The 10,764-nt window shown below is 36.2% G+C and overlaps 1 protein-coding gene across 2 annotated transcripts in view; it reads left to right on the top strand.

Annotated features, from left to right (window-relative positions):
• The window catches only part of ptprz1b (protein tyrosine phosphatase receptor type Z1b), a 53,981-nt gene that overhangs the window by 18,358 nt on the left and 24,859 nt on the right, over positions 1 to 10,764 (top strand). For both annotated transcript variants that reach the window (XM_016270318.1, XM_016270317.1), the window contains exons 3-7: positions 3,985 to 4,164; positions 4,664 to 4,815; positions 7,377 to 7,472; positions 7,578 to 7,644; positions 7,731 to 7,888. In XM_016270318.1, the coding sequence (XP_016125804.1) occupies positions 3,985 to 4,164; positions 4,664 to 4,815; positions 7,377 to 7,472; positions 7,578 to 7,644; positions 7,731 to 7,888 (653 nt within the window). The remainder of the gene's footprint in view (positions 1 to 3,984; positions 4,165 to 4,663; positions 4,816 to 7,376; positions 7,473 to 7,577; positions 7,645 to 7,730; positions 7,889 to 10,764) is intronic.

Below are 10,764 nucleotides of genomic sequence, written 5' to 3'. Positions count from 1 at the left end.
CAATTCGGTAATTAATTTTTTGTAATTTTAACTTTTATAAAATTAAATATAAATATATACAACTTAATATATAAGTTAATAATAATTACCAACGTTTATCATATTAATATTACATATATTTGTATAAAATTATATTTAATATAATAATACAAATAATATTATAATTATATATAATATTTTATATTTAATTTAAAAATAACAAAAAAATGGCATTTTAAACTTAATTAATTATTGACATTTAATTGTTAAACTATTTAAATAGTACACTATTAAATATTTTTAATTATATTGTTGCCTACTATTCAATTGTTGACCATCAGAGAAGGTGTTTTTGTGAATAGTTGCTCCTTTATGAGTCCACAGACATTCACACGGGTTGTTCGCTCTACCTCTCCTTTGCCGACTTTCTTTCGTGGAAACTGTTGTGGATAATTGGTTGGTGTAATCAGACTGAATGTCAGTGTGGATCAGGGTGTCATTATGGAGGGGGAGGAATCCGCAATAACCGTTCCCATCTGTGATCACGTTCGTTCCCATGCGCCATAATTCTGCAGATCGCTTCAAAGGCCAAAGCGCATCCTACCTATTATTGCAGACTTCGATCGTGAGCGATCTGACCTTACATGCTGTTAGAAAAATAGAAATATTCAAAATGTCAGAGCAGCCCAGAGGTCTCAAAATCCTTGAAATTACTTCAGGCTCTGCGTTTATGCCACATACGCAGACTAGTGGTTACCATAGCAGCAGCACTTCTCTTTGATTACAGCGTATCCATGTGTGTGTGGGTGTGCGTGCGTGCGTGCGTGTGGCAAGCCATTTTAATCCTCAATGTTCTAGCATGCTAATAAATGTCTTATAAAAAAGTTGTAGTATCATAATGAATAGGTACTGGTAACTAATGTCTAAAGTTTTGTAAAAAGCTACTAGTACCAAAGCACTAGTAGCTAATAAATAAGTGCTAATAGCTAAAGAATAAACACTAATAGCTAATGAATAAGCAATAGGAAAGGTCAGCGCTAATGTCTGAAGAATAAGCACTAGTAGGTAATCCCATAAGAAAATTAATCATGGTTTTACTACAAATAAAGTGAAGAGCAGGCAAAAGCACGCACATCGATCTCAACTGGGTGCTCGACTAAGAAACAAGTGGAACATTTTTTAAATGTAAAGTCAGCAACACCAAAGCTCCAAAAGTATCAAAATTTTTTTTTTAAAAAACAAATCTGTCGCATAGCATATGTGACGTTTCGAGTACGCAGGCTCTTCATCAGACAAATGAACAACACTGATATCCCAATCTTTATAGGTCTACCTCCAGGTGATCAAAGGTCACATGACCGTACAATATTACGTATTAAAGCTTTATATGTTTTGATTTATTTTTATTTCTTATTTTTGTTTCTATGTTTTTCTCCTTGGTTGATATGTTATTGTTTTGGTATTATTATTATCATCATGATAATATTGTACGGTCATGTGACCTTTGATCACCTGGAGGTAGGCCTATAAAGATTGGTACATCAGTGTTGTTCATTTGTCTGATGAAGAGTCTGCGTGCTCGAAACGTCACACATGCTATGAGACAGTTTAAAAAAAAAAAGTACTTTACATTTAAAATTTTTACTACAAATAAAAAAATGGTTATTGTAGTTAAACCATGGTAACCACAAATTAACCATGGTTTTGCTACACTAACCATATAGTTTAACCATGGTATTTGTAGTAAAACTGTGGTTATACAAAGGGTAATCAGTCTGCCAAAAAAACATGGTTACTACACTTTTACTATAATAAAACCATGGTTAATTTTCATAAGGGATAAATCAGCATTAGTAGCTAAAGAATATGCACTAGTAGCTTAGCACTAGTCACTAATGAAAAATCACTAGTAGCTAATTAATTAGCAGGGGGTAGCTAAAGAATACATGCTAGTAGCTAAAGAATTAAAAGGTATAAGCCAAAGAATATGTGCTAGTAGCTAATGAATAACCGCTAGAAGCTAATGAATAAGCACTAATAGCTAAAGAATAAGCGCCAGTAGCTAAAGAATAAGCGTCAGTAGCTAAAGAATAAGCACTAGTATTTAATGAATAAGCGTCAGTAGCTAAAGAATAAACATCACTAACTAAATAAGCGTCAGTAGCTAAAGAATAAGCGTCAGTAGCTAAAGAATAAGCACTAGTATTTAATGAATAAGCGTCAGTAGCTAAAGAATAAACATCACTAACTAAATAAGCGTCAGTAGCTAAAGAATAAGCACTAGTAGTTAATGAATAAGCTTCAGTAGCTAAAGAATAAACATAACTAACTAAATAAGCGTCAGTAGCTAAAGAATAAGTGCTAGTAGTTAATGAATAAGCTTCAGTAGCTAAAGAATAAACGTAACTAACTAAATAAGCGTCAGTAGCTAAAGAATAAGCGCTAATAGCTAATGAATAAATGCTAGGAGCTAAAGAATAAGCAACTAATGAATAAGCACCAGTATCTAAAAATAAGCATTAGTCCTTAATGGCAAAGACACTAGTCGCTAAAAAATAAGTACTAGTAGTGTGAAAATTGATGCTAGTACATTTTAAGGATTAAATGTTAAAGCAGCTTGCCATATTGTGTGTCTGCTTGATCCAGATGCGCACTGCTGTATCCTCCTGACAGACTCATAGCACAAAACGCTGTTTTCCTGTTGAATGTGGATCCATCAATCAGGCTAACGGCCGACGTTTGTCGATATTAAGTAGCTCACGGATGTGTGGTTGTGCTCTCCCCTCATGGTGGACGTGATCCTGTATAGCCTGTTAGGGACGTATTAATTATGTTGTAGCTTAAGAGGGTGAAGAATTGCCACCCAGGAGCTGAAAGTGAAATCACTGTGAATATATATATATATATATATATATATACATACACACTAATCGTCCTTCCAGGGAATATTAGAGCTGATATCTCAGATCTAGTGTCTTAAAGACACGTCCTCGGGGACACTTTTAATCAGCTGTGTTTATGTTTGTGTGTGTGTGTGTGTGTGTGTGTTTGTTCAGTGATGTGTGACCCGTTGCCATCTGCTCTGTGACTTTATCATCTGCTGAAGTCAGTGTGATATATCATAGCGCTCGGTTTATGTTCAACATCACTGCAAGTGGCATTATTCTGCTCTGATCAGCACTGACTCTTCATATGCCATACCATGTGCTTCAGTTTGCTGCCATATGCCATTGGTTTACATTTTTGGCCTTTTTATTTGTAGTGTACAATAGAGAAATCTGAAAATTTTAGGCAGAAGAGGATCAAGAAAATGTCAAAACACATTTGAACCACAATGTTTTAGAAGAAGCACTGAATCCAAGGCACATGCTTTAATAAAATACATAAAATAAATATTAAGATATTAACTATAGCTTTGTCTCTTTATAAGAAATATAATGTCCTTTTTTGAAAACATGTAATGTTTAAAATAATATAAATATTTAAAATATTATTAATATCTATTCATATTAATATAATAATATTATTATTAATACTATTTAATAATATTTAAACAATATTTTGCTCTTTTTTGTATTTCGTAAAACTACTTTTTATAGCATTTTTATAGTTCTTGTATAATTATTCTACATGCAGTTTTGATCTCATAGTAACTGAGAGACTATATGCAATATTTCTGCTTTTATAAATATTTTCATTTTTAATTATTAAAATAATATAGTCACATTACATGACTATTTAAATGAATAAATAAACTAAAAAGCAATTAAAAAGGTTCCAAGGCAGAAATGTGTACCAGTTATAGAACTTTCGCCTTATACATTCACACAAATTTACCGAGAAGACAACATAAATTCAGGTCAATATTTGGTGCATTGATTAACACAGCATATCTTTACCTGATTTGCGTCAGGATTGATGTCTGACAAATTGCTTTTGTAAGTAGCTTTGGATAAAAGTGTATGCTATTATTAAGATTAGATTATTCACCCTTATTCTTCACAGGGGCCCTGAACCAGAAGCACTGGGCAAAGAAATATCCGGTGTGCCGCAATGCCAGACAGTCTCCCATAGACATCAGTGAGGAGTTCACACAGGTCAGGGTTCAGTACCAGAACCTGCAGCTGGAGAACTGGGACCAACTGACCACTGAATCCACCACCATCACCAACGACGGCAAAACAGGTCTGTGGTGTTTCCATATGTGATGAAGTGCAGATGAAACGTGTCTGGCATTTGAATTCCCTCTTTTAACCAGCACTCAGTGAAATTACACTGACATATTAACCCCCGAGAGCGATGGCCTGCGATGAATGCAATTACAACCTGAGATTAATCGTTGGCAGACTAATGGAGCTGCTGAAGAATCAAATCTACTGGTGTTTCTTTCTCATACCTGTGAATGGCAGCTGGTCGTCTTTTAGAGGGTCTGTGCTTTTACAGGAGCGCAGAAGAAAAGCTGGCGCTGAATCTTTTGTTCTGATATGACACTGTGAGGGTGAGGGATTATTCCAGCACAAAAGGCAAAGCTTAAAATGAATCTTTTATCAGAGATGAAAGCTGAAAAATGAAATATGAGCAATTAGGCGTGCTGAATGAAGAGCACAATTACGTGTCAAGCGGTCCTTGAGTTTGTGTGTGTGTGTGTGTGTGTGTGTGTGTGTGTGTGTATCGTGTTTCTCAGTGGTAATCAGTCTGAACGGTCAGTACTTCATAAGCGGAGGTGGGCTCAGATCCAGGTTTAAAGTGGGCAGGATCACGTTCCATTGGGGCCGATGTAACGCCACTTCAGATGGATCTGAACACAGTCTGAATGGAAACAGGTTCCCCCTGGAGGTAAAGTTCACCACACGTCTAAATCGCCATAAATCGCTCTCTGTAAGATTGAAGATAATGATGGCAATGCATTCAACAATGTATTTAACATCCATAATAATGTGACAATCATAAGTGTAACAGTATTCAGTGGAAAATATTCTGGGAGGAATTTAATGTTTGAATTGTGGAATTATTAATATTATTATTATTAGGGGCCAAGCATTGAAGGTGCGATGGCACCTATTGTATCCGTTGGCATTCTTTTTCTTCTTCTTCTTCCGCTCTTGAGTCTATGGCAGCCCATAGAACCGCAGGAAAGTGGTGAAATTTAGCACTGATTGAGGACAGTCCCAACATTAACCATTGCAAGTTTGGCGTCTCTAACTCAAACTCTCTAGCGCCACCACTTGTCTAAACTTTCACTCATGTTTATGCTAATAACTTTTAAGGCACAGAAGGAAAAACATTTTTTTCTCTGATTCCGAGTCGAATGGACACCAAATTAAAAAAATCGTAAGGTTTAGTATTTTCGCTATTTTTAATAATTCGAAAAACCTACTTTTTCGAACTCGTCCTAGACGGTTTATCTGATTTTCACCAAAATTGGCTCAGATCATCTTCAGACCATGCTGGCAAAAATTTATGGAATTCAGGTTGATTCGTCCAACCGTTCTCGAATAACAATATAACAAATAACAATAACGAATTCTATGAAAAGCACGCGAAAATGGATGTGAGGCTATATCTCCGCAATGGTTTGGCGTATTGAGACCAAACTCGGTGTGTGTTATAACAAGCATGACCTGAGGCTACCCGCAGTGTTTCAGCTCAGTGCCACCTAGTGGTCAGGATATATAAAAAAATTGCTATTTTTGCTTATAACTTCTGAATGGTTTGGCCAAAAATCACAAAACTCTCTTTAGATTTAGGTTTCTTTAGATTCGGTGGATCATGCCGAGTCGAACCATACCCAATTTTCCCATGTTAGCCATTTTGGACATCGGCCATTTTGAATTTTGTGATAAAATGCTATATTTTACAAACGCATTGACCTATCGTTACGATAGGTATACCACAACTTGGTATGTATCTTTGACACCATGCCCTGATGGTACTCAATAAGTTTTGGGGCAGCGCCACCTTGTGGTCAAAAGTTATAATTAAATTTCTAAAAATGCTAATAACTTTTGCTTACTTTTGCCTATTGTAATGAGACTGATGTTGATAGATTCCTTCGGATCATGCCAAGAACATTGATACCAATTTTGCCATAATTGGCTGAACTTCCTGTCCGCCATTTTTATTCATGTTGAAAACCTACTTTTTCGAACTCCTCCTCGACCGTTAGTTCGATTTACACCAAATTTGACTCGGATCATCTTCAGACCAAGCTGGCAAAAAGTTATGTTTTTTTTTGTCGATATACGAAATGGTTTTTGTTTAGTGCATCAACGAATTTACTAGAAAGATGCCAAACTACATCTGAGGCTGTATCTCTGCAAAGCTTTGACATATTGACACCAAACTTTGTATGTGCCATTGTCACCTCACACTGGCCATGCCACATAAATTTGGTAACAGCGCCACCTATTGGTCAAGAGTGATAAACCATTCATTAACCATTATGAAATTTACAAAACTGCTAATAACTTTTGATTGCATTAGCCTATTGTAATGAAGTGTTGTCATGCCGACAACATAGATACCAATTATGCCATAGTTGGCCGAACTTCCATTCCGTCATGTTGATTTATGTTGAAAATCTACTTTTTCTAACTCCTCCTAGACCGTTGGTCCAATTTTCACCAAATTTGACTCGGATCATCTTCCGACCATGCTGGCACAAAGTTATGGATTTCATGTCTATAGACAACCATTTTTTGTATAGCGCCACTACAAATTTGAGGCATGATGCCAAAATGACTCTGAGGCTGTATCTCTGCAAAGCTTTGACATATTGACACCAAACTTTGTGTGCCATTGTCACCTCACACTAAACACACCACATATATTTGATAACATTAATATTTTTGATTATTATTATTATTTAGCTCTGTTACACTGTATCCATAAAAATTCCAAATAATAAATGAATGAATGAATAAATAAATTGAGTAAATAAAAAAAATCTAAAGATTATCAAAATAAATTAAATACCTTCCATTCCAAATATTTAATTTAGACAAATTAAAAAAAACATATAAATTGAATTTTCAGCATAAATGTTATTTTATTTTGGTATATTTTTAAACATATATTATGAAAAAAATTAAATGCCTTCCATTCACTGAATTTTCAGCAAAGAATAATAATTAAAAAAAAAAAATAATAATAATAAAAGAAAACAAATAAAAATCCTTCCTTTACAAGTATTTAATATATCATAATATATCTTATTACTGAGATATATAATTAAACATAATGAAAAAAAGAAATTAAATATCTTCCATTCATTGAATTTCCAGCAAAAAATAAATAAAAGGGTAAATTAGGTCAAATATGATTTTGTTATTTTATGTTGACTTTAAGCCAAATTCATGCTAAAAATGAAATGGACTGAAGTTGTTTCTCTCTCACAGATGCAGATCTATTGTTTTGATGACGAGGAGTTTGAATCCATAGACGAGGCGATAAGTAGCGGAGGAAAGGTTAATGCTGTAGCTGTCCTTTTCGAGGTGACATTTTCATCCTGTGACCATCAAACACACAAACACATCTGTATATTAACTCATATCTGCAACCCTTTTATCATAATGACCTACGTTTGGTCTGTTTCTTAGGCCAGCATTGAAGACAACCAGGACTATGCAGCCATCATTGAAGGAGTAAACAGCGTGAGCCGATTTGGTAAATCTTTTTTTAAGATTACATCCACAAACCTTTTCATTATTTCAAACTGCAATAACAAAAACACAAACATGCTTGTATTGAAGGTAAAAGCAGCCCTCTGGAAGAGTTTTCTCTGCTGGCTCTGCTTCCACAGTCCACCGAAAAATACTTTATGTACAACGGCTCACTCACCGCGCCGCCCTGCTCCGAGAATGTGGAATGGATCGTGTTTAAAAACACAGTGGCCATCTCAGAAACACAGGTCAGGACATCTATTCTTCTTTTTCTTCCACTTCTGCTTCCACTGTTGAGTCTATGGCATCCTATAGAACCACTTGCGGGAAAGTTATGAAATTTGGCACATAGATAGAGAACAGTGTGAAAATTAACCACAATAAATTTGGAGTCTCCAACTCAAACTCTCTAGCACCACCAAAAGCTCAAATTGGAACTCATGCTCATAACTTGAACCGTAAGGCCTGAAACAAAATTCTCAAACACAGAAACAAAACACAGTTTTCACCAAAATTGGCTCCGATCATCTTCAGACCGTGCTGGCAAACTGTTATTAAAAGGTTTTTAATAGATCAAACCAAACTGGGTCTATTTTCTTCTTCTTCAGCTTCCGTTCCCTCTTCCGTTATTGAGTCTATGGAAACCCACAGAACAGCTAGTGAGAAAGTTATGAAATTTTGCACACAAATAGAGGAAGCCTGGATATTAATCACACAATATTTAACTAAAACCCTGTAGCACCACCAACAGCTCAAATTTGCACTCATATTTATGCTAATAACACTTGAACCATAAGAGCTAGAAACCAAAATTTGTGATTCAGATTCCTTCGCTCAATACGATTTGATTGTATCCTATGACGTAATTTTCCATCATGAAAATTTAGAATTTTTCAAAAATCCTACTACTTCCAAACCAGATGGTTTGTCCAATTTTCCCAAAAATGGTCACAAATCATCTTCAGACCATGCTGGGAAAAGGGTATTAAAATCTTTTTGATAGATGTAATCGTTCTCATATAACTCATGATCAAATGTGATGGCGTTATGCCAAACTGGATCTGAGGATATATTTCCTCCTTCTCCTTGTTCCTCTTTGGCTTCCGCATTTGACCCTGCTTTCCATTCGGAAGGGCTCATCCCTATACCCTAATCCCTTCAATGGGTTTGCCCTCTGGAGTGACAGCTTCGAAGGGTTGAAGGGTGTAGGGGACCAAACAACTGTTTCTTGAAGTGCCCTTCTGTGTCATCATCACGTGCCCACACGGAGGCGCCGTCATCATGCAAGAATCTGTGCAAAGGATCATGGGGCCTGAAGTGTCCATCCAGTTGTACCCTTCGAAATCCTTCCTTCCGAAGGGCCCTTTGAAGTGGACAGTTTTGAGCACTTCGGTTTGGAACGACCCTTCAATATGGCGGCCATGATTGTTTTCACTCCAAAGTGCCCTTCGGAGGCCGATATATCCTGTTTGGAACGCACCGTGAGTTTATGGCAAGCCATAGAACTGCTTGCAGGAAGTTGTTCGATTTGGCACACAGAATATATCGGCCTCCGAAGGGCACTTTGGAGTGAAAACAATCATGGCAATGATTCGACAATCTCTATAGTACAAGTTTGTCGAATTTTCACTAAAATTGGCTTGGATTATCTTCAGACCGTGCTGGCAAAAATTTATTAAATATGTTTTGCTAGATCAAACCAAACTTGCATAATTAAAAATTTGGCCAGACTTGATGGCATGATGCCAAAATAGATCTGAGGCTGTAGTTTTGCAAAGCTTTGGCATATTGACAACAAACCTCGTGTGTGTCATTGTCCCCCAACATTAACCCCACTAGATCAATTTGGTGACAGCGCCACCTATTGGTCAAGAGTGATAAGCAATTACGACCAAATACAAGTCATTTTATTTATGGGTTTTCAACCATTTTGCTTAAAATCTTCTATAATTGTCTTTGATTACTAAGTTTTGCAGTTGGTCTGTTGCTCAATGCCATGCTTAGCGCCTCATTTTGCCTCTGTTGTCCTCTTGACCCCTTAATTGCTGCGTGCAGCTACATTTATTAGTCATGTTTTCTGTGTAACACATCTTTTGCCTGAAAATGGATTTATTTCTTGAAGATCAGGCCAGTGAGAAGAGTTTGGGGTCAGTATTGCAGCCGCTGGCATTATTGTGTGTGTGAGAGAGAGAGAAACCCCTCTCCTAAAAATGTAGCATGGTGAGTTCATCCCTGACAGCCCCTTTAAGCTATTCTCGAGCAAACGGAGGCGTGCATTAATATTTCAGCTGGCCACAGCCTGACGTGTGGATCAGAGATATGCCCTGGATGTCAGCGACAAAACTTTGCCTCTCTCATCCAGCTGCACTTTAAAGCTCAGTTTTCAGATGCGAGGAGGTTTTTTGTCATGCGGGTGTGTTGCTATTTTTTCTTTGCCCCTGTGCCTGATCCACTTTAAGCACTTTAAGGACTGTTTCTTGAGCATGAAATTTTGATGTGGCGAAGTACAGGCATGCTGAAGTAAAGCTGATGAAACTTCAGCGCTGGTTCATTGTGTCGTCTGATCTCATTACTGACCCGCAACTGCATAAATTCACTCATGCATATAATGCTGTTCACACTCATTTATCTCGATTTCAATGTAAATGCAATCAGTATAAACAAAATATAAATAAATGAACTTGTTACTAATGCTTGATTGTGCGAGCAAATTCTGATACTTGCTGTTTTATTTTTGTGTGATGATATTTTTTGTATAAAGCTCTTCTTGCACAGTATAATGTCTTCTTGCACAAGAAAATCAATATGTATCGATTGATTGATTGGCTATTCAAACTCACCCATTACTATAGCCAAACTAAACTAACTAGTGAGATTATGTTCAGTCAGCTAGTCGTCATCCAGAAATAAGCAGTGTTGGGGAAAGTTACTTTTAAAAGTAATGCATTACAATATTGCGTTACTCCATAAAAAAGTAAGTAATTATGTTACTTAGTTACTTTTTATGGAAAGTAATGCGTTACGTTACTTTTGTGTTACTTTTTTAATCTGGACAGGGCTTGCTTGTTTGTTTTTAAAATAAAAAAGTTATATTTTTGGCAAATATAAAAACCTTTTCACACCA

The sequence above is a fragment of the Sinocyclocheilus grahami genome, unplaced genomic scaffold, assembly GCF_001515645.1.
Source record: "Sinocyclocheilus grahami isolate Dianchi unplaced genomic scaffold, SAMN03320097.WGS_v1.1 scaffold56.1, whole genome shotgun sequence".
Classification (NCBI taxonomy): Eukaryota; Metazoa; Chordata; class Actinopteri; order Cypriniformes; family Cyprinidae; genus Sinocyclocheilus; species Sinocyclocheilus grahami.
This window is presented reverse-complemented; position numbering and strand designations above follow the sequence as displayed.